The 24,387-nt window shown below is 37.1% G+C and overlaps 1 protein-coding gene and 1 long non-coding RNA gene across 9 annotated transcripts in view; one reads left to right on the top strand and one right to left on the bottom strand.

The window, feature by feature from the left end:
- The window catches only part of LOC114680577 (uncharacterized), a 32,684-nt gene extending 31,872 nt beyond the window's left edge, over positions 1-812 (bottom strand). The window contains exon 1 of one of the 2 annotated variants that reach the window (XR_013395133.1): positions 158-812. This is a non-coding gene — a long non-coding RNA (uncharacterized LOC114680577). The remainder of the gene's footprint in view (positions 1-157) is intronic. The other variant, XR_013395139.1, reaches the window with a different exon arrangement.
- Positions 813-983: 171 nt separating this feature from the next.
- Positions 984-24,387, top strand: part of TAF1A (TATA-box binding protein associated factor, RNA polymerase I subunit A) — a 35,044-nt gene continuing 11,640 nt past the window's right edge. For 3 of the 7 annotated variants that reach the window (XM_077937855.1, XM_077937858.1, XM_028853498.2), the window contains exons 1-7: positions 984-1,046; positions 2,212-2,331; positions 6,485-6,654; positions 10,910-11,023; positions 13,143-13,341; positions 20,099-20,229; positions 21,090-21,248. In XM_077937855.1, the coding sequence (XP_077793981.1) occupies positions 2,214-2,331; positions 6,485-6,654; positions 10,910-11,023; positions 13,143-13,341; positions 20,099-20,229; positions 21,090-21,248 (891 nt within the window). In that variant the 5' untranslated portion in view covers positions 984-1,046; positions 2,212-2,213. Of the gene's footprint in view, positions 1,047-2,201; positions 2,332-6,484; positions 6,655-10,909; positions 11,024-13,142; positions 13,342-20,098; positions 20,230-21,089; positions 21,249-24,387 lie in introns of all 7 variants that reach the window. The other 4 variants (XM_077937863.1, XM_028853501.2, XM_077937872.1 and 1 more) reach the window with 3 other exon arrangements.

Here is a 24,387-nt window from a genome sequence, read left to right as displayed (position 1 = left end):
CCTAGGCTGGTTTCGAACTCCTGAACTCAAACGATCCGCCTGCCTTGCCCTCCCAAAGTGCTGGGATTACAGGCATGAACCACCGTGCCCAGCCTCAAACTCTTACTAGACCCTTTAATTTCCCCTCTGATACTCTGATTCTACCCAAATTGTTCACCTTCACAGAGGAAACTCAGTGATTCGTGGGGGAGCTTATTATTTGTGCATCCTCATTTGTGGACAAAATTCTTTCTTGCTGTGACTTGAAAGCAGCCTCCCTTTAGCTTTCACTTATTAGTCCTAGTTCTGTTCTCTGCTGCTAAGAAAAAAGGTCTGATTCTTCTTTCACGGATCAGCCCTCCAAATGTTGGAGAAGCACACTGCGTTTCCTTAACCGTCTTACTTTTGACCCATATTTCATTTGTTTGTCTCAACGTCCCTCATGCAAGTTGAACCAGACGGGGTCCGCAGAACAATTTTTGCTGAGAAGGCAAAAGAAATTCTCGCCCAAATTGTGGAGAAGGGAGTCGAACCAATTAAACCCAAAGCTAAAACTGTAATAGAAAAGAACTTTCACGCTCGCAATGAACAGGATATGCATGGATTTGTCTCGTCACAGCCACTAGCCACGCCTCCACTCGTGCAGTGCGCCTGCGAGCCGAGCAGAAACCAATGGCCCATCGTAGTGAATTTCTCGTAGTGAAATTCTGCGCTTTAGAATGCTCCCTTCGCCCAGCCGCCGACCCCTCACCCCAATTTCCACTTTAAATGAAAGTCTCCCACTTTCTAGCTGAAATAAAGCTCGGGCAAAACTAATCGGAGAGAGGCAGTTCACTGTCACTTCCTGGGTCACTTCCAGAAGTCACTTCCGGGGTCGAGGCGAGGCCAACAATACGCCTGCTACCGCAGGAGTTACGAGCTGGGCCGCGCGCAGCCTGAATGCCTAAACCAGGTTTTGCGCATGCTCATATAAAGCTCTCCTAACCGTCTTCCGGTGGGAATTTATTCACGTGGTCCGGAGTCGGAGACTGAGTTTAGCTTTACTGAGGAGCTCTAATTTTAAGCGGGTAAGTGCCGCAGATATCGTCCGTGGTTCCTGCGTTTAAATGGGACGGGAAGGGGTGTGTCAGGATTCATCCATGTTCTCCTGATATTTCCTCCTAATACCTGAAACCCTTGGAGTCTGAGAACGAGAGAAGGGGCTAGAGAAGCTTTGGTTGCCGTGGCAACTGCGGGACACCAATTTGGATTTTTGAGGATTTGGAAAGGGAGGATTTGTGTAACTACGCCTCAAAATACATGATGAGTCAGATTCAAATTCATTTGTTACTTATAATTCATACTCGTAGCCACAAAATTTGATTTTAGAAGGTTTTCTCTGGGTGTAATGCAGAGAAGCAAAATCTGAGCCAGGGTAATTATTTAGAAAGCTAATGCAGTAATCTAGGCACTGTTTGAAGGGGTCTTGAACTAGGGTAGTGCTGTAGGATTGCAGAGAAGAGGGGAAATTGGGGAAATTTGGGAGGCAGTATCAGGGGCACTAATACTCGATTTCATATGGGGAATGAGGAAGGGGCCCTGAGCATCTTTAGGAGTAAGTCCAAACTCAGCTTGGCTTATTATTTTTTTAGGTTCGTTTCTCACCTTCCGCACCCCCCTCCACACACACCCCGACTTCTAGTCATGCTAAGTAGTTTAGTGTTCTATTTCCTAGAATAACGTCCTCACCTTTATTGTGATGTTAGGCAGGTTCTATCATTTCACTAAGCCCCTCAGTTTTTTCAATCTTAACATGGAAGAAAGTAATAGTACCCACCTCAGGATTGCTGTGGGGATTAAATTAGATAATTTATACTTCTGGTGCGTAGTAAGGGCCTAATAAATATTAGCTGCTAGTACTATTCTTATTATACTTCTCGTATTGTTTTGTTATTATACGTTTTGCTGTTTCTTCGTCTAGACCTGAGATTTTTTTAAATTAGAGGGGCAGTATCTTACTTATCTTTATATGGACTTGAAACATTAGTAGTTCGGTCTTTTTAATGTCTCATTCATTTTGGCTGTTGCTGACATAGTTAAATTCATTTTTTACTTTAAAAGAGCTGACAGGTATCATGCATTTTGCTGATCAAATTGTATTTATTAGATAAAAAGATAGCTGTTTTTCTGTACAACTCAGAAGACTGTGGATTAAGATGTACAGAAAGTAACTGATATCTCAGTTTGTAATAGGTATGAGTGATTTCAGTGAAGAATTAAAAGGGCCTGTGACAGATGATGAAGTGGAAACATCTGTGCTCACTGGGGCAGGAATGCATTTTCCTTGGCTTCAAACATACGTAGAAACTGTGGGTAAGTAAAACAGTAACATTGAGCCATTTTAACTTAAAATGTAAGGAGATGGTAAGATTCAATATGGATACAAAATCAATAACCAGGCTGGTTTAATTTTCAAGAGGAATATGTGGAGTGTTTTTAGGCTGTAAGCCAAAAAAAAGTGTTTTTTCTTTTAGAACTCTTTGACTTTGGATTAACAGTAGTCTGTATTATGCTAGATACACATTTTTTCCAGTAATACTTACTGAGCACTTTTATTTCTGGCATTGATTAAATATTGGGGAGTCATAGATGAAGAAGATACGGTCTCTGCCATTGAGGAAAACATGCCCAGGAAGTGTTCAAGAAGTTGCTGTTGAATTGCATTGAAATTATTTCAAATAGAATTGATCATGTAATAGATTTTTTTTTTTTTTGGAGACAGAGTCTTGCTCTGTTGCCCACACTGGAGTGCAGTGGCTAGATCTCGGCTCACTGCAACCTCTGCCTCCCGGGTTCAAGTGATTCTACTCAACCTCCCAAGTAGCTGAGATTACAGGTACCCGCCACCACGCCTGGCTAGTTTTTGTATTTTTAGTAGAGACAGGATTTCACCATGTTGGCCAGGCTGGTCTTGAACTCTTGACCTCAAGTGACCTGCCCTCCTCAGCCTCCCAAAGTGGTGGGATTACAGGTGTGAGTCACTGCACCCGGCCTAGATAAAAGAGCATTTTCCCTCATTTTTATCTAATGTAAATGCAAGCATGTTTTTCTATGGGATAAAATTTCCCCCATTTTTATCTAATATAAATGCAAGTATGTTTTTTTATGGGATAAATTCCCTATAATAATTTATTTAATATAAGTATAAATAAAAGAAGCTATTATTTGTATGCTGGCGTATTGAGTGGTTTACATTTGGGATTACATTTGAACCAGCATTTTACTTACTGCCCTTAAATATGTATTTTTTTGCCCAGACTTTTCTCCCCTTGACAGAGATTCCTTGGCTCCTAAAATTTCGCTTCCATTTTTTCTTTCGATCTAAGTATCATCTCATTTAATGATCTCAGTAAATTCTCAATAAATTTTTGTGCTAGGCAGTTTAGGTAGGAGGAAACTGAACCTCAAAGACATTAAATTCGTAAGTGGTGGTATCAGAAGGCAAATCCAGGTTTGTCTGATCTCAAAGCCTACACTTTTAACCACTGAGATATATTTTTTAAAATGAGACAATATATGTAAAGTACCTAGCATAGTATCTCATGCATAGTGAGTGTTGAAAAATAATAGTGCCTTTCCTCTCCTCATTTTAGTTTTGCTAGATTAATGCACGTGGCTTAAGGCAGATTTGAATGAATGATACTTCAGAGATAGTGCTACTTCATCCCTGGTAGGGAACTAATAATTTAAATTTCCTATAGTTATATCATACTTGGGTATATTTCTGTTACCAGTGTTCTATAGAAAGTCTGAGTCAGTCTGCAAGCAGATAGGTTTAAGACCAAAATTTACATGCTTAGAAATATTTTATATGTCGTGGATAGCCTGTTAAACCCAAAATACTTTTGGTCTGCAATGAGAAAATACTTGGAAGTAATATTGACATTGTGCTGGTAATTAACCATAATAGGAAAACAAAATTGCCTAACAGTTGCTGTATTTCTTTTTTATGCTGGTAGATATCTTTTGGCATTTTGAAGGGCATGCCCAGCAAGCCCCTTAGAACAAAAACTTTGAAGACAGGGCCAGTCTGGATTGAAGCTGTATGATGAGTACCTGCAGTAGTGCTTGGCACACAGTGGTGCCCAAAAAATATTTGTTGACAGACTGATAAGTTTCCAGATTCTTTGAGTAGCATATTAGAAGTTAGGTTGATGACACTAGTTCTTTATTGTACATCTCTATTCCATGTAAAAATGTGTTTTCCTTGACCATTTTTTTTTTCTTAAAGTTATCAGGATCAAGTAAGACTATCTTTTGCTCATTAAAGAATGAAATGAGAAGAGAACTTTTCCTGAGGTAACTAGGCTAGGTTGGAAGACAAAAGTATTTTCCAAGCATTTAGGTATAGTTATCTAAAGTCCATTTGTAGTCTCAGTTGTGAAAGCTTGAGCGATAGAAGGGAGCTTAGCCTGAGAACAGTTCTCTCCTTTAGGTAAATAAAAGATGTTGTAAGGATGAGGTGTTTTGTCAGTTTCCTAGGCTGGCTGGCTGGTATTGCCACCGACGCTGAGCAGCTTTGGTGTGGGGATCTTATAAAATGCAGCTGCTGATTCAGAGAGCTGGGCATAGTACTCTGTAGTTGTAATGAGATTCCAGGTGATACTTCTGCTGCATGTTCCAAGACCACATTGAGTAGCACAGGCAGGTCCCCAGGTGATTTGTATGTACGTTCAAAAGTCTGAGAACACTAGCGCAGTAGTCTTCAAACTTTTCACTTTTGTATCCCCTACTTTTTTCTGAAAAATTGAGTACTACCTTGCACAGTTTTAAGGAATCATCTGAAAATATTTTATTGTATGTTTAATATTTTCAAGAGTTGTAATTTCCAGCACGTTGGTATTTTTAAATGAATATATATTACTTTATATGTGATGGAGTCCAGATAGCATAGGAGTGACATACAGTTTTAATACCTTGCATTATCCATTTAAAAATTAAGAAAAAGTTTTTAATAGATGGAATTTTATGTTCCTTTTTGTTGTACTTCTTGCAATAAAAGTTATGTATCAACATTTATACTTTTTTGTGTTTATATCCTATAAGTTTTAAGAATTAAAACTTTTCTAGGTTGAGACGTTGCTATCATTAATAGTTGTACATAGCTGATCAATATTACATGTATTAAAAGTGTTGCTGGCCAGGTGTGGTGGCTCATGCTCATAATCCCAGCACTTTGAGAGGCCAAAAGGAAGGATCACTTGAACCCAGGAGGTCAAGGCTACGGTGAGCTATGATTGTGCTAGTGCGGTCCAGCCTGGGTGACAGAGCAAGACTCTCTCTTTTTCTTTTTTTTTTTTTTTTTAAATAAAGTTATCTAAAACTTTTTCCCAATTTTTTTTTTATATATTTGTGGGTGACTTTTATGTATTTCTAGGATGAGAAAAGATTTAGCATTGATTATGCTATTTTTTTTTAACTGACATAAATTCTGAGAAACCTTAGTCACATAAGTAAGAAGATGGCAGTGAATGGAGTTTAATTATAGCCATGCATCAGGTCCTTGAATTTCTTCTAAATTATTCATGAAAAATTACATGATTTATTGTAAAAAATTATGTTGTTCTGCAGTTTTGATAAGCAAAGAATTGGGAATTGGCTGACTTGCCAAAGGAGATGTTAGAGTTATTTACTTTTTCAACACCTGTGTTTTCACCTTCAGATAATATGTAATGATTTTGATTGTGAAGCTTTGACTATGTAGGCACAGCTGTCTAGGAGATTAACTTGTGGAAAGGGTATGTAAGGAAATCAAAGATCTGCAAGTTAATTGTTTTAAAAGTATCTTTGCAAAGTACCTGTTGGTCTTTGTGTACTTACTGGGGTACAATTACCCAGCTGGACTAGAGGGGTCTCGTAGTTCTGTGGGAAGAGAAGAAGAGGTAGCAATGTAACTAGTCATTTATATAATAGCCCTGTATCTAAGCCCAAATGTTCTTAACATTGGGATTGCCAATACTTTAGAGATATAAATGTTTATTTTTGCAACTGTTTTAATCTCATTTGTATTTAATATCATTGAGTTACTAGGAATTTGGTCCTTAAAAAATGAAAGCCCACTTGGAGTTTGCAGAACATGGGTAGGTAATAAAGACCATGTTTGCCTAGAATGACCTGGCATTTTACCCATTCTAAATACCTGGGACTGTGCTTTTGGGGGCCTGTTTGAGAGATTCTACCCAAATTATTTAGCACAAGGATTAAAGGATGATTGAATCAGATTTAAAGGCTCTGATGACTCTAGTAGCCCCAAAACATCAAATTAGATATTTTTTTATCTGCTAAAAATAATTAATATAATGTAGAAGGGTTTGTTTCAAGTGAAGCTGGCTTTGATACTGGAAATGGGCTGGATCAAGTAATGCCTACTGTTTACTTGTTAAAACTTCTCATCAGAAGTAAGTTTTTTGAATAGTTGAACTGGAGCCATTGTGGATAAAAACTCTTTTCTTTTTCATTTTTATAGCCATTGGAGGGAAAAGGAAGAAGGATTTTGCTCAGACAACAAGTGCTTGTTTAAGTTTTGTCCAAGAAGCTCTGCTGAAGCACCAATGGCAGCAAGCTGCAGAATACATGTACAGTTATTTTCAGACCTTGGAAGATTCAGATAGCTACAAAAGGCAGGCTGCACCTGAGGTAAACAAAGTTTGAGTTTGCTGGAAGAAATGATAGATTCCCAGGAGTTTCTGCCTCCAGCTTCACCTTCACCTATAGTACCTTTTACAGAATCTCAGTGATTTTGCTAAAAGCTACTAAAACTACTTTTGGGTGGAGAGTTTGTATTGGGACCTTATTTACATACTTCTTTTTACCTGTTATTTTAAAGGAGAATAAAATATTCATTCCAATAATTCTTCCTTTTCCCCCCTCTTTATGGATGTTTCCCATCATCATGTAAAAATTTTGTTACTCTTTTTTTTTTTTTTTTTTTTGAGACAGGGTCTTGCTCTGTCGCCAGGCAGGAGTGAAGTAGCACAATCTTGGCTCACTGCAGTCTCCACCTCCTGGGTTCAAGTGATTCCCCTGCCTCAGCCTCCTGGGTAGCTGGGACTACAGGCGTGCACCACCACGCCCGGCTAATTTTTTGTATTTTAGTAGAGACGGGGTTTCACCATGTTGGCCGGGATGGTCTCAATCTCTTGACCTCATGATCCGCCCACCTTGGCCTCCCAAAGTGCTGGGATTACAGGTGTGAGCCACCATGCCCAGCCTATTCTGTCTTAAAATCGTCTTTTGGCCCAAACTTCCCCCATTGACTATGCTTCCTAGTTTTACTCTCTTTCAGCAAAACTTCTTGAAAGAGTTGTTCTCTTTTTCCAACCAGAGTGATCTTTTTTTTTTTTAGTTTTATCAAGACGTTGTTAATACACCACCATCCATTTAAATTGTACGGTTCAATGTATTTTCATATGTTTACAGAGTTGTGCAGCCAACCATTACCACACTCTAAATTTAGAACCTTTTTTTCTCCCATGAAACCAAAACCCTGTACCTACTTGCAGTCTTTCCCCATCCCTCCTCACAGCTGCCAGACACTGGCAGCCACTAATCTTTACTTTCTTTTTCTTTTTTTGTTTTCTTTTGAGACAGATTCTTGCTCTGTTGCCCAGGCTGGAGTACAGTGGCATGATCTTTGCTCCAGCTCCTGGGTTCAAGTGATTCTTGTACCTCAGCCTCTTGGTTGGCTGGGATTACAGGCATGCACCACCACACCTAGCTAATTTTTTGTGTTTTTAGTGAAGACACGGTTTCAACTCCTGGCCTCAAGTGATCTGTCCGCCTCGGCGTCCCTAAGGTGCTGGTATTACAAGCGTGAGCCACTGTGCCCAGCCTAATCTATTTTCTATTCTGGACATTTCATATAAGTGGTTCCGTACAATATGTGGCCTTTTGTAAATGGTTTCTTTGACTTGGCATAATGTTTTCATGGTTTATCCATGTTGTAGCATGTATAAGTACTTCATTACTTTTATTGCCAAATAATTTGTCATATGGAAATACCATGTTTTATTTGTCCATTTATCAGCTGTTAGACACTTAGGTTGTTTTTGCTTTTTGATTATTGGAAATAATGCTTCTGCGAACATTTGTGTGCAGGTGTTTGTGTGGACATTTGTTTTAATTTCTCCTGGGTCTACACCTGGGAGTGGAATTGCTGGTCATATGGTAACACTATGTTTAGCCTCTTGAGGAGCTGCCAGAATGTTTTCCAAAGTGGCCATACCATTTATATTCTCACCAGTAATATCTGAGGCTTCTAATTTTTCCAGTCCTTGCCAATATTTTGTTATTGTCCTGTCTTACTGATAATAGTCATCCTTGTGGTTGTGAAGTGGCATCATCTTGACTATGATTTGCATTTCTCTAATGACTAATGATTCAGAGTGAGCTTTTTAAAACATGTCATATCATGTCACTCCTCTGCTGAAAACACTGTAATGGCTTTCCATTTCATTCAGTAGAAGCCAAAGTCATAATTGCCTGTAAATTCCTATATGATGTGCTTACTCCCTTTCCTTGTTTGACCTCTCTGACTTCATCTCCTGAAACAGGTGGAGCATTCCGAATTCAAAAATGTGAAAACCAGAATGCTACAAAATTCAAAGCTTTTTGAGTACTGACATGAGATAGTGACACCGTTGCTTTCTGATGGTTCCATGTATACAAATTTTGTTTTGCGCGCAAAATTTCAAGAATATTGTATAAAATTACCTTCAGGCTGTATGTATAGGTGTATATGAAACATAAGTGAATTTCATGTTTAGCCTTTGGTCCTATCCCCAGTCTCATTATGTATATACAAATATTTAAAAAGCTGAAAAAATTTCAAATCTGAAACATTTCTGGTCCCAACGATTTCAGATAAGGGATACTCAACCTGTATTCTCTTGCTTGTTTTTTCTTTTCCATCCTCATTGGTCTCCTTGTTCTTACTTGAATGGGCCAGGCATATTCCTGACTGATTGCCTTTGCCTTAACCAGTTCTTGGAAAGCTCTTTCTTCAGCTATCACTATAGGTACCTTCCTTCAAGGCCCCTTTTCAATGAGGCCTCCCTTGACTATTTAAAATTGCAGTTGCCTTACTCCATCTGCAACCTGCACTTTCTGAATGGCACTCCTGATCTCCTTATCCTGCTCCATTCTTTTCCCCTAACACTTGACAATTTAAGTATATTTCTTGGTTATTGTTTGTCTCTCCGCATAGAATGTAAATTTCACAGGGCAGGATTAAAACAGTGCCTGGCATGTACTACTAAATTTCTTCAGTAAAAGACAGTTTACCCACAAATAACTTGACATGAGTGTCTCATAGGTCTTACTGACATAGTCACCATTGCATCAATTAGTTATCTTCTAAAGCAAAAAAAAGAAAGCTGAAAAAAAAGTTTAACCATTCATTGAAAATTTAATTTATGGACTTAAGTTACATATACCTGTGAAACATTGGACATGTTACAGCCTCTTCTTGTCCAGATTTTGTTTTGTAAAATGAAGGAATTGGATGAGTGGTTTTTGAGCACTTCTTTGGCTCTATTTGGATCACCGAAGGCTTTCATTGAAAGTATAAATTCCTCTACTCCACACCCCTGTCTTACTGAGTCAGAATATCTTTTTTTTTTTAGATGGAGTCTCACTCACTCTGTCACCCAGGCTGGAGTGCAGTGGCACAATCTTGGCTCACTGCAAGCTCCACCTCCTGGGTTCACGCCATTCTCCTGCCTCAGCCTCCTGAGTAGCCGGGACTACAGGCGCCTGCCACCACGCCTGGCTAATTTTTTGTATTTTTAGTAGAGATGGGGTTTCACCGTGTTAGCCAGGATGGTCTCCATCTCCTGACCTCGTGATCCGCCTGCCTCAGCCTCCCAAAATGTTGGGATTACAGGTGTGAGCCTGTAATAGAATATCTCTTTTTAACAGGTGTCCCATGTAATTTTGTGTACACTGGGTGTAAGAATAGCTATAATAATCTCGAAGTTTTCTTTTTTTGTTTTTTGTTTCCTGCTTTTTTTTCCCCCCTGCATTTACCCATCCCTGGTGGTAGGTGATCCAAGACCCAGGTTTTCTTTAAGTTCCCAGATACTACAGTGTGATATTCTACAAATGAAATCTTGATATCTCTGAGTTGGGAAGATGAGGATCATTATACCAAATGATAATATGTGTGTCATATATAATTATACCAGTGATAGTATGTGTATCCACATATAACCAGTGTGTATGTTCATAGAAATAATTGATTTATAGTTCAGTTTAATTTACTTTGAAGTTGGTATTATTGTTGTACTTTAAATTGAGGTTAGAGAAATAGAGATTTGCTCTCATGAAAAAAGAGCTCCAAGTTCTGCCCCCAAAGTTTTGGTGATCTGAGGATAAAATTTTTTTTATTAAGATTTGTCCATAGCTAATGAAAATTCTTAAATTGGCCTTCTAAATAGAGAAGAAATGTAGTCCATAGTTGTAGAATTTGATGGGCTCTCAGGAAATAGGTAGTTTGTTGCCCTCATTTTGCAGATGATGAAGATGCGGCTGAGAACAACGAAGAAGCCAATATTATTAGAACCCAAATTTTCTGACTTTAATATTCGTCCTTCCATGCCAATTAAACATTTTATATGAAATGTGTACCTTAACTGCCTTTCTTTAAACTACTAAATTAGTAATGATACTATTATACCATCTGGTATTTTAATAGAAATCTAGAAGGTTGAAACTATCACATAAGGAAGTAGTATTAATTTTACATGGCAAAGTGGAGTAAAATGTTGACGGTAGTGGTCTCTAGGAAAAGGAATCACAGGTTATTAATGTTGTAATCAGGAAAACAATATCTTAGACAGAAACTGAATAAGGCAAAAGTTTTACATTTTGGCAGTAATTTCTGCTTTGACAGATTATTTGGAAGCTTGGAAGTGAAATTCTATTTTATCATCCCAAAAGCAACGTGGAGACTTTCAATACTTTTGCTGACCGGATGAAAAATGTTGGCGTCATGAATTATTTAAAGGTGAGAATATGGGCTTTGTGAATTTACCCTTGCGGTATTCTTTTTTTCTTTCTTTCTTTTTTTTTTTTTATTGCTTGTGTCAGTGATAAGGTAGTTAACCTAAAAAATGTGGGACAAGGATAAGGCATCTGGATAAATAAGAGAAACTGAAAGAAAAGAGCATTATGAGAACCATTTACTTCTTGATTTTCAGTCACTTCCCGTGTTCTCTGACTGAAAATTCCTTTTTTTGTGTATTTCTTCCGGCTGCCAAAATCAGTTATTCAGAGATTGCAGTGGTATGATGATGGGTCAAATTCTGAAATGTTTGCTGAAGTCATTTGAGCTTAGAGTTGGTGTTTAGAAAAAGGAAAGAGCTAAACAAGTTGGGAATTTAAATACGTGAAAATATTTTAGTACTCCTAATGTTTAGGTGGAATCTTGACCTCCAAATTCATATATTCTTTTGTAAAAGTCTTACTGAAAAAGATTGAGATATTTTCAAAATACTGTATCTCCCTCTCTCTGTTTTTGTCTCAAAGGGCACTTTTTCAATACAAGTTTGTAAATGCTTTGCTTTAAAAAAATGTTTTGAGTGTCTACTTTATGTGCCAGGTGCTCTTATGGTTTTGTTCTCTGGTAGACCAGATATACTGTGAGTGGAAATTAAATGGAGGCAGTTTACAGTTCTACTTAAGAAAAGCTTTCTAACTAAACAATTGGAAATGGGAATGGCCTACCCTGATGTGTGCTGTGCATCTGTTTTTTCAGGTCTAAACTGGATAGCCATTTGATTGTGGGGAGAGTGTGAAGTTTAAACTGTTGGTTAGGTCCCTTTTGGCTCCTAGAATCTCCTCAGTTGAAGTAAAGAAACTGAAAGGGAACCTCATTTCTCAATAAGAGTCTGAGAGTGATAATTAGGATAGATAATAAAACTTTTTTTGTTGTTAATAATTTTAAAAACACTTATTGCCGCTTACCAGGTATTGTTCTAGACATGGTTCTTAATAGTAGAGGAAGATCATGTAAATGGCATTAAGTGTTATGGCTACCATAGTAGAAATGTAACATATAGTGAGAAGATAAAGGAGAAAATGGCCAGTTCTCTGGAACTAGAGAGGGTTAGGATTTAATGGGTAGGGGAATCAGGAAAAGAATGAAAGTGATACTTGAGATAAGTTTGAAAAAGCTGTTGGTTGTTCACTAGGCAGATTAGGGGAAAGCAGCCCTGTGTGGCAGGGGTTATAAAGAGTTCAGAAGCCCTACATCCAATAGTTTAGTTACTCTAAAAATCATTTGGGTAGAAGTCGGAGGAAGTAGGCTGGGCGCTGTGTGCTGCACCCTAGGAACTTGGATTTTAATTCTGTAGTCAGTGGGAGCCATTGAAGGAGTTTATGCAAATAACTAACAAGATGAGATTTCTTTGGTAGCCACTTGAAAGATGAATTGTAGGGAGGCAGGAATGGACAAATTATTGCAGTACTTTGGCTCTACCCATATGATTAATTGTAGTTCTAATTATTCTCCTCTTTAATGTCTTCCCTTCTTGTAATACTCATTCTTTGTATAATTATTCTTCCTGCTTCTCCTGTATCAGGGATACACTTTCCTTCCCATCTGAGCTGAAGTCATTCTTCAACATTCCTTATTAACATATTTTCTCTAAGCTTATATAGCATGTATAAAATAGTAATATTTATTGAATGTCTGCTATGAGCCAAACTATTAGGTGGTTTGCAAGTATTATCTCATTTAATCTTGAAAACACCCTTCTGAAGGGGCAATAATGTTCCCGTAAAACAAATGAGACTCACAAAGGGTGAATAATTTACCCAGGTTTATTTAGTTTTTAAGTGGTGTATTAACCAAGACACTCCATCTTCAAAGCCTCTTTTTTCCTCAGTATATCACACTGTCTTTTGTTTGTAAGTTTACATAATTTAGCTCATATTTGCATAGTGTTAATTGTTTCCTATGTCTTACTTCTTTGCCAGATTGTCCCCAACATCAAAATTTTCAATGTCAGGTTATTTGTATTCTACCAAGGTCTTAGCCCAGCATGTATTATATATTTACTGAGCTTTTTGACTAATGGTTATCAAATGGCTTAAATGGCAGTGTGCCCTTATTATTTTTGCAGATCTCCTTACAACATGCATTATACCTTCTGCATCATGGAATGCTTAAAGATGCTAAGAGAAATCTGAGTGAGGCAGAGACATGGAGACATGGTGAAAACACATCTTCCCGGGGAATATTAATCAACCTTATTCAGGCCTATAAAGGGCTTTTACAGTATTACACCTGGTCTAAAAAGAAGATGGAATTGTCAAAGCTTGGTGAGTAAATACAGGTAAACTTTTTCTTGTGATGAGACTGAGGGGCAGAGGGATCTTAAGGAGTAATCTAGTAATTTCCCTATTGACTTCATCCAGATATTACGGTGAACAGACTTTTTATGGATTTAAAATTCTTGATCCTTTATAATACTTCTGATATATAAAAGGCTTCAGTCATAAATTAGATGGTTCATAATTAAGTTCATGATTATTTTAGGTTCGTTGCTGTTTTGAATGTGGTTTAGACAAGGATAAACACAGCCAGACATTAGAGCAGTGAAGACAGGTTTGATTCAGTAACTACTGACAGGAGGAAGAGCTAAGCTCCATTCCAGTTTCTATGGAGGTGACTTGGGGTTGTAAGGGGTGGGGGTGGGGAGGCTAAAAAGCAGAAGGCAGAACCACCAGTAAATTTTTCTGGAGTTTTCCCAGGCATGCATTTCAAGAGGGGCTGGCTGGGGTAATCCTGGGGATATGGCCTTGAGCTGTTAGAAACTATGTTACTGTCTGTTCAAGTTTTTATTGGCCAAGTTTGAGGCCTAGTTCAGAAGAGAGCTTAGAGGAGCCTGGCTGGAGTTTGGTCAAGAAGAAAGTCTTTGCCAATTTCTAAGAAAGGCTATAGGTTTTCTTTAGCAGTCATTATTACATATAATAAACATTTCTTCCTGTGTGCCTAGAATGGAGTTTAATTTATTTTGTAATGTTATTATGTTATTTCTCAGAATAATATGTTTAAAGAATATGTCAAAATGGTCATTTCAGTTTTGTATAAAGGTTATAATGGACAATTTCTTGATTTATTGACTATACCAGAAGTTGACCATTCAGTTCTCAAACTGATTTCCCTTCTCTTAACCTTCAGTGCTGTTATCATCTTCATTTATGCCCAGATTTGCATTCATTGGAGCTGTATGATTCTTTGCAAATTGCTTCCTTGTATAGTTTCTCCATAGTCTCTCTAGGATTAACCCCTTCTGTTTTCATTCTCCTCCATATCTTAGTCCTAAGTAAGTAAGACTGCTTAGTCCTAAATACTAGGACTAAGTAAGCAGTATTTCCTTATGTGATAAGTGGTATCTCCTTGGTCTCTGGGCAGGTAGTTTCACTAACTTCGACTCCCTTCCCTCTTCTTTCAAGATACTCTGAAATGCTGTCTTCATCACAATAATCTTGTGAGGTCTTTGTAGAGTCTCCTCATCTAGAATGCTCTCTACTCTTCAAGACTCATTGGATTGCTGTCTCAGCCCCTCATTCTTACACCTTAAACTTAATATATCAGCTGCATGTTCAGCCTGAATCATTTGGCTATTCATCTCTTGCTTTCTAATTGTGCTAAGGTTTTTCAGGTGTATTTTATTAGTGTAGATGTCTTCCCATTTAGACTAGTCAGTCTTTGATGTCATATTCCTCTATTTCTTTTGTTAGTCTTGTCATATTTTCTGGTGTAATACTTCTTTTTCAAAAGAGCTTACTCATTGATTAGGTTAGTTTTAAAGTCAATATTTACTTTTCTTCTTACACATGGTTAGGTAAAACCCAAGCAAATATTTGATGATTAAAGCTGTTGGAACATCCCATTTGTAATGTTACTTCTGTGGATAGATGATTCAGTACCTTTCCATAGCTGACAGTTATGTAGCAACAATGGATGATGATGGGATAATACCTAGAGGTCTTAGATGATCATTCACCTCAAATGTCTATTTAACGAGAAAAAAAGTTAGGACTAGTTCTTCATAACGAAACTCATAGGCACTTACCATGTGAGCTTGTATTTGGAGTCAGCTTGGGACTTTCTTGCTGATATGTGTGGCTCTGTCTTGGTTGGGGTTGATGCACTTAGTGACTAGGAACCTCCTTCTATAATAAATTCAAACACGATTTATACACAGGGATCTGCCCCTTTCTCTTTGAGACAGAGTCTTTCTGTCACCCAGGCTGGAGTGCAGTGGTGTGATCACAGCTCATTGCAGCCTCGACCTCCTGGGCTCAAGTGATCCTCCCACTTCAGCCTCCCAAGGACTTGGAACTACAGGTGTGCACCATCATGCCTGACTAATTTTTTTTTTTAAAGATGGGGTCTTACTGTGTTGGCCAGGCTGATCTTGAGCCCCTGGGCTCAAGCATCCTCCTACCTCGGCCTTCCAAACTGCTGGGATTACAGGCGTGAACCACCATGCCCAGCCCTTTTTTAAAAAAATTTTTTTCCATATCATGTCTTACCTACTTTCCTGTCACCTCATTTCTAAGTTCATATTGCTATGTATTTAATCGATCTACTGGGAAAAAGATACCAGTGCCTCTGGTTTGCAGTATCTTGTGCTTCTAATAGCTATTTTTGAAAGACTTGAGTAACTTTCCTTGTAAATCTTTAAGATTGAGAAATAGATACAGAAAAAGCATATAAAACAAATGTGAGATATAATGAATAAATTTAAAATGAACATTCACATAACCACCACCCAGATTAAGGAACACAAAATACTGTCACCCTAACCTGAAAGTTCTCCCTGTGTGCCTTCCTGACCACATTTCCTCCCATTCTCTCTCAAGAAAATCCCTGTCCTGACTTACGGTAGTCACTCCCTTGTTTTTTTTATACTCTTTCCACTCATGTATACATTTGTAAACAATGTGGTTTAGCTTTGCCTATATCTGAATGCTGTATTTGGAGTCATACTGTATATGTTCTTTTAGGCCTTGCATATTTTGTTCAAAATCAGTTTTAAGGTAATACATATTATTGGATATAGCTCTAATTTTTTCATTTTTATGGTTATAAAATATTTTATTTTATGATAGTCACACTATTCCTTCTATTACTGATGGCCATTTAGGTTATTATTTTGGGCTATTACAATTCTGCTTTGAAATTAACCCCTATTAATTTCTGTATACCGGTGCACATAAGTATGCATTTCTAGGAGTGGAATTGTCATAGAATATGTTTTGTGCATCTTTAACTTTAGTACATAATATACTAAACTCTTTCCAAAGAGGTTACCAATTTGTACTTTACTGACAATCTGATTAGAGTTTTCTTTTGTTTGTATTCTCCTCAGCATTTGCTATTGTCAGAGTTTTCATATCAGCCAGTTTGTTGAGTATAGTGATCTCCCATGGTTTTTTTTTCTCTATAGCTTTATTGAGAATTAAGATATAATTCACATACTACACAGATTCACCCACTTAAAATATACAACTCAGTGGTTTTTAGTATATTCATAGAGTTGTAACCATCACTACAATTTTAGAATATTTTCATGACCCTATAAAGAAACCCTGTACTCTCCATTTCTCCCCACCCCTCCAGTCCTAGGCAACCACTAATCTGCTTTCTGCCTCTAGAGATTTGCCTATTCTGGACATTTCATACAAATGGAATCATACAGTATGTGGTCTTTTACTTAGCATAATATGTTTTTGTTTTTTTTTTCCCTAACAGAAAATTTTGACAAAGAAAGCATGTTTTTAATGTTACAGCATGTAATGGTACTTCATTTCTATTATTGAATAGAATTCCATTGTGGATACCACATCTTAGGTTCATTCATCAGTTGATGAGCAATTAGATTGTTTCTACTTTTGGCTATTTCGAATAACATTGCTGTGAACATTTATGTACAAGTTTTTGTATGGACATGTGTTTTTATTTCTTTTGGGTATATACCTAAGAGGGAAATTGCTGGGTCATGTAACTCTTAAGTTTATCCTTTTTAAGAACCACTGGACTGTCTTCCAAAGCAACTGCACTGTTTTACATCCCCAATAGCAGTGTATGAGGGTGCAAATTTCTCCACATCCTCACCAACACTTGCCATTATCTGTCTTTTCCGTTATAGTCATCCTGGTGGGTGTGAAGTGGCATCTTGTAGTTTTTATTTGCATTTTCCTGGGGATTAATGATGTTGAGCATCTTTTCATGTGCTTATGGGCCATTTGTATGTCATTTTTGGAGAAATTTTTTTCAGATCTTTTGCTCATATTTTAATTGAGTTACCTGCTTTTAGATTATTGAGTTGTTGTAAGAGTTCTTTAGTTGTTCTAGACAGAATTCTCTTCTCAGATATATCAGATTCATGACTTGGAAATATTTTCACCTTTTCTGTAGGTTTTCACTATCTTTTTATTTTATTTTACTATTATTATTTTTTGAGACAGAGTCTCACTCTGTCACCCAGGCTGGAGTGCAGTGGTGCAATCTCAGCTCACTGCAACCTCTGGCTCCCAGGTTCAAGTGATTCTCCTGCCTCAAGCTTCCTGAGTAGGTGGGATTACAGGTGCCTGCCACCACGCCTGGCTAATTTTTGTATTTTTAGTAGAGATGGGGTTTCACCATGTTGGCCAGGCTGGTTTCGAACCTCTAACCTCAAGTGATCTGCCTACCTCGGCCTCCCAAAGTGTTGGAATTACAGGCTTGAGCCACTGTGCCTGGCCTTCTTTTCACTATCTTGATGGTGTCCTTTGAAGCATAAAAGTATTTCATTTGATGAGGTTTAATTTAACTGTTTTTTCTTTTGTTGCTTGTAGTTTTGGTATCACATCTAAGAAGCTCTTGCCTACTCTAAGGTCACAAAGATTTTTACTTCTTCTGAGAGTTTTAAAGTTTTAGTTCTTATATTTTGGCCTTTGATTTATTTTGAGTTAATTTTTATGAAGTGGGTAGGGGCCCAACTTCATTATTTTGTATGTGGATATCCAGTTGTTGTAGCATTTATTGAAAAGTCTATTATTTTCCCACTGAATTGTCTTGGCACCCTTATTGAAAATTAGTTAGCAGCTGGGAGTAGTGGCCATGCCTGTAATCCTAGCACTTTGGGAGGCCAAGACAGGTAGATTGCATGAGCCCTCAGGAGTTTGAAACCAGCCTGGGCAACATGGTGAAACTGCATTTCTACAAAAAATACAAAAATAGCTGAGTGTGGTGGCATGTGCCTGTAGTCCTGGCTACTTGGGTGACTGAGGCGAGAGGTTTACTTGAGCCCAGGAGGTAGAGTGAGACTGCAGTGAGCTGAAATCATGCCACTGCAGTCCAGCCTGGGAGACAGTGAGGCCCTGTCTTAAACATACACAAAAGAAAATTAGTTACCTATAAATGTGGAGGTTTATTTCTGGACTCTGAATCTTCCATTCATCTACATATGTCTCTCCTTGTACCCATATCATACAGTCTTGATTACTAGAGCTTCGTAGTAAATTTTTTTTTTTTTTCTGAGACCAAATCTTATTATGTCGCCCACACTGGAGTGCAGTGGCATGATCTCAGCTCACTGCAATCTGTGTCTTCCAGGTTCAAGCGATTCTTGTGCCTCAGCCTCCCAAGTAGATGGGACTACAGGCGTGCGCCACCATGCCCAGCTAATTTTTTTGTATTTTTAGTAGAGACAGGGTTTCACCATGTTGGTCAGGCTGGTCTCGAACTCCTGACCTCAGGTGATCCACCCACATCGGCCTCCCAAAGTGCTGGGATTATAGCCATGAGCCACCATGTCTGGCCGTAATCATAGAGTACATTCCCCAACTCTGTCTTTTTTGTTCTTCTTTGGTTCCTTGCATTTTCATATGAATTATAGAATCAGCCTCTCAACTTATGCAAAAAGGCCAACTGAGTTTTTGGTAAGAATTACATGTATCTGTAGATCAATTTGACAATAGTAAGTCTTTCAACTGAACATAGAGTGTCGTTTCATTCATTTAGGTCTTTAAAAATTTTTTTCAACAGTATCACTTTTCAGAGTAAAATTTTGCATCTCTTTTGTAAAATTTATACCCATTTTGTTACTTTTGATGCTTTTGCAAATGGCATTGTTTTCCTAATTTTATCTTCTGATTGTTCATTGGAAGTGTATAGACACAGTTGATTATTGTGTATCGATCTTGTACTCTGCAACCTTTGTGAACTCATTTATTAGTTCAGTAAATTTTTAGTGGATTCTTAGGATTTTTCTATGTACAAGATCATGTCATCTACAAATAGAGATAGTTTTACTTCTTCCTTTCCAATCTTGGATATCTTTTTGTTATGTTCTTACTTAATTGTCCTGGCTAGAACCACCAATATAATGAACAAAAGTAGTGAGAAAAGACTTATTGTCTTATTCCTGATTTTAGGGGGAAAGCATGCAATCTTTTATCATTCAGTTCAGTGTTAGCTATGTGTTTTTCATAGATGCCCTTTATCAGATTGAGGAAGTTCCTTCTATTCCTACATTGTTGAGTGTTTTTGTCATGAAGGGTTATTGTGTTTTTTCAGATGCTTTGTCTGCATCTATTGTGATTATCTTGTGGTTTTGGTCCTGTATTCTTTTGATTTGGTTTAGATCAATAGATCTCTATTTTATTATTTGCATTAATTGATTTTCAGATGTTAAGCCAACCTTGCATTCCTAGTATAGATCCCACTTGGACATGATGTATAATGCTTTTTATATGTTGCTGGACTCAGTTTGCTAATATTTTGTTAAATATTTTTGCAGCTATATTCATAAGAGACACTGATCTGTAGTTTTATTGTGTTGTCTTTGTTTGGTTTTGGTATCATGGTAATACTGGCTTAGAATAAGTTAGGAAGTATTCTCTTCTGTCCTTTTTTGGGAGAATTTGTGAAGAATTAGTATTTTCCTTTAAATATTTGTTGAAATTTACCGTTGTAACTATCAGGAGCTGAGTTTTTCTCGCGGGTAGCTTTTTAAATTACTACTTTAATAGAAGTCCTCAATATTTAATGAATGTTAAAAAACCTTTTATCTTTGGGCAGATAAGGATGATTATGCTTACAACGCAGTAGCCCAGGATGTGTTCAACCACAGCTGGAAGACATCTGCAAATATTTCTGCATTGATTAAAATTCCTGGAGTTTGGGACCCTTTTGTGAAGAGTTATGTAGAAGTAAGTAGAATTTTCATAAAATGTATTGGTTTTATTTTGTCAAAAGCCTTTACAAAGACTCCATGCCTAATCTTTATTGATCAGAAAGAAACTAATGGAAAAAATTATTTAAAAGGAAACAAAAATATTATGTCTCGTTTTTGGTCTGAATTTGTTTATTTTCACCACTGTATAACCCATCATGGCCAAGTATCTATAAAATAAATAGCAGTATAGTTGTAAATGTTAATTCAATCTTATTCTTGTTGAGTTTAAAAGAAACACAGTAAGATATTTTATGATTTGGTGGGATATAGAAGGAAACAGGACAAAAATCTGAAAAAGTGGGTCATAATATATGAGATAAAGAATGATGACTTTTTGGAAGTTCGTAAGAATGTCCTGTCATCCCAGAGTCGTCGTAAAAGGACTGAGGGCCTTGGTGCTAGGCACCAGGAATAATAAATAATTTGCTTTGTGAAAGTTATTGAGTGGCGAATTGATAATTGTGTTGTCAGAAGATAATCTCCAAAATCATAACCTGGAAATTCCTGTGTAAGGATGGGAACAGAATGAAAGCAACTACAATTCTTGTGCACTCCTTTTGTGGCTGCAGTGATGTAGGGCACTGAGGTTAGTTGCATCACATTTTCAAGCATTAGTGTTCCCTGCTTTGAGGACTCTTATTTTTTATAGGAAGATAATTTATGTTGAGGTGGCTGCATTTTTTATTAGTGGTAACAAAATATAGGGAAAAAATGGGAACCCTGTCAGTTTTGTGATTTTTAAAAAATACCCATCAGTAAACTTATGCTGTGTATTATCTTTCGTACAGCTGTCTTACAGAATTCAGCTAAGGTATTATGATTTATTTTATATAGATGCTGGAATTCTATGGGGATCGAGATGGAGCCCAAGAGGTACTCACTAATTATGCATATGATGAAAAGTTTCCATCAAATCCAAATGCCCATATCTACTTATACAACTTTCTAAAGAGACAGAAGGCACCAAGATCAAAAATGATAAGTGTGCTTAAGGTATAGAATTTTTATCTCAATGTTTGAACAGGGTTGGGAATCTACATTAAAACATTCTTAGGCCATTGCTTTCTAACTTTTATAGCATCCACAGAAAATGACAATAATGTACAGTACACTGAGATAAACAGAAAGTTCGCTCCAGCTGCCATCTCCATGTATGTATCATTCACACTATCCCCTGCTGCCTGGGTGAGACTGAGGAGAGAGGATCAGAAGTCTTGTTCGCACTGATATTTTCTGAAAATCAACTTTATTGAAATTTAATTTTCAGAGAGTAAACACACTTATTTTAAGTATATGCTTAGATGCATTACATTCATGAACCACCATTCTAATCAAGATAAGAGAACATTTCTGTCACTCCAGAATGCCTTTCATTTCCCTTTGCCCCATACCCATGGCCCCAGACAATCACTCATATGCTTATTATCACTATAGATTAATTTTTATCTCTTCTAGAATTTCATATAAATGGACTCTTATGTAGTCATTTTAATATGGCTTCTCTTGCTCAGCATAACATATTTGAGGTGCATCCATGTTATTGTGTATATTAGTAATTTGTTATTGCTGAATAGTATTTCATTTTTATACATTCACTTGATGGACGTTTGAGTAAATTTTTACTTTTTGGCTATTGTGAATGATGCTGCTGAGAAAATTCATGTACAAGATTGTGTATACACATATATTTTCATGTTTCTTGGGTAGCTACCTGAGAGAGGAGTTGCTGCCTAAGAGTAGTAAGGAAAGTATGTGCCTAACTTCTTAAGAAACTGCCCAACTGTTTTCTGAAGTGACTGTACCATTGACATTCACACATCAATATGAAAATTCAGTTTCTTCACATCTGTGCCAACACTTGGTATTGGAGGTCTTTTGAATAATAGCCTCTTGTGGGTGTATATAGTGGTGTCTCACGTGGCATTAAATTGTATTTCCCTAATGACTGATGATGTCGAGCATCTTTTAATATGTCTATTGGCCATTCCTATATCTTCTTTTGTCAAGTGTTCAACTACTTAGTCTATTTTTGGGGGGATCAATTGTCTTCTTACTGATTTGGAAATTTTTATATAATCTGGATATAAGTCCTTTGTGAAGAATATGAATTATGAATATTTTCTCTCTGTGCCTTGCCTTTTGGTTTCCTTAATAGTATCTTTCAAAGAGTAGAAACTTCTAATTTTGATGTTCAGTTTATACATTTTTTTTCTTTTATGGTTAGTGCTTTTTGTCTAAGAAATCTTTGCCTATCTCAAGATAATGAAGACTCTCTTCTTTTTTTTTTTTTTCTAGATGTGTTATATAGTTTTATGTTTAGGTCATGGTAGATTTTTAGCTATTTTTTTGTGGATAGTGTGCGGCAAAGATCAAGGTTTATTTTTTCCCATATGGTTGTTCCAGCATTATATTGAAGACTCTCCTTTCTCCATTTAGTACCTTTGGAACTTTGTTGAAAACCAGTAGGCTGTATATGAAGTCTGTTGTGTTCTAGTGATGTATATTTCCACATCGATATATGAAAATTCAGTTTCTTCACATCCTTGCCAGTAGTTGGTATTGTAGGTCTTTTAAATTTGAATTATTGCCATTCTAGTGAGTGTGTAGAAATATCTCATATGGCCTTAACATGATTACTGTAGCTCTGTAGCAAGTCTTGGAATCATATCATGAAAGTCATACAAATTTGTTCTTTTTCAAAATTGCTTTTGGCTTTTCTAGGTTCTTTAACTTTCCATGTATATTGTATAATCAATTTATCTGTTGCTACAAAAAGGTCTTGCTGAGATTTTGAATCTATAGATCAGTTTGAGAGAATTGACATCTCAACAGTATTGAGGTTTCCAAAGTGTAAACATGGCATGTCTCTCCATTTATTTAGGTTTTTAATATCTCTGAACTGTTTTGTAGTTTTTAGTGTATGTCTTTTGTTAAATTTGTCGCTAAGTGTTTCATGGGGTGGTTGTACATAATATTGCTTAACATTTTAAATTGTGGGAAAATATATACAAAAATAAATGTTACCATTTTGATCATTTTTAAAGCACATAATTTAGTGGCATTAAGTACATTCATTCAGTTTTGTGCAACCACCATCACTGTCTATTTCTAGAATGTTTTCATTATCCCAAGTAGAAACTATTCATTAAACAGTAACTCATTGCCCACTCTTCCCAGCCCCTGAAAACCTCTATGTTAATTTCCATCTTTGTGAATTTGATTATTTTAGTACCTCATATAACTGGAATCATATAACATTTGTCCTTTTGTGTCTTGCTAATTTCACTTAGCATGATGTTTTCAAGGTTCATGTTGTAGCATATATCAGAATGGCCATTTTTATTTAAGGTTGAATAATATTCCATTTTATATACCCACAACATTTTGCTTATCTATTCATTTTTTGGTAGACATTTGGGTTGTGTTTGTTGTTTGGCTATTATAAATAATACTGCTCTAAAGATTAGTGTACAGGTATTTGTTTGAGTCCCTGCTTTCACTTCTTTTGGGTGTGTACTTAGGAGTGAAATTGCTGGATTATATGGTAATTCTTTAACTTTTTGAGGAATTGTCAAACTGTTTTCCACAGCAGCTACACATTTTACATTCCCACCAGCAATTCCACATCCTGGCTAACAGCTTCTATTCTCCATCCCCTTTTTTGATCATTGATATCCTAGGACAGGGATCCCCAACCCCTGGGTCATGGACCATTATGACCAGTATCTGTGGCCTGTTAGGAACCAGGCCACACAGTAGAAGGTGAGTGGCAGGCAAGTGAGCATTACCTGAGGTCTGCCTCCTGTCAGATCAGCGGTGGCATTAGATTCTCATAGGAGCCCGAACCGTATTGTGAACTGCACATGCGAGGGATCTAGGTTGTATGCTCCTTATGAGAATTTAATGCCTGATGATCTGTCACTGTCTCCCATCACCCCCAGATGGGATCATCCAGTTGCAGGAAAGCGAGGGCTCCCACTGATTCTACATTATGGTGAGTTGTATAATTATTTCATTAGATATTATAATGTAATAACATAAAGTGCACAGTAAATGTAAAGTGCATAAATAATGCAATCCTGAAACCATCCTCGACCCTCACCCTGGTCCGTGGGAAAATTGTTTTCCACGA

Source organism: Macaca mulatta, chromosome 1 (assembly GCF_049350105.2).
Source record: "Macaca mulatta isolate MMU2019108-1 chromosome 1, T2T-MMU8v2.0, whole genome shotgun sequence".
NCBI lineage: Eukaryota > Metazoa > Chordata > Mammalia > Primates > Cercopithecidae > Macaca > Macaca mulatta.
The sequence above is the reverse complement of the archived record's forward strand: the minus strand, read 5'-3'. Positions and strand labels throughout refer to the sequence as shown.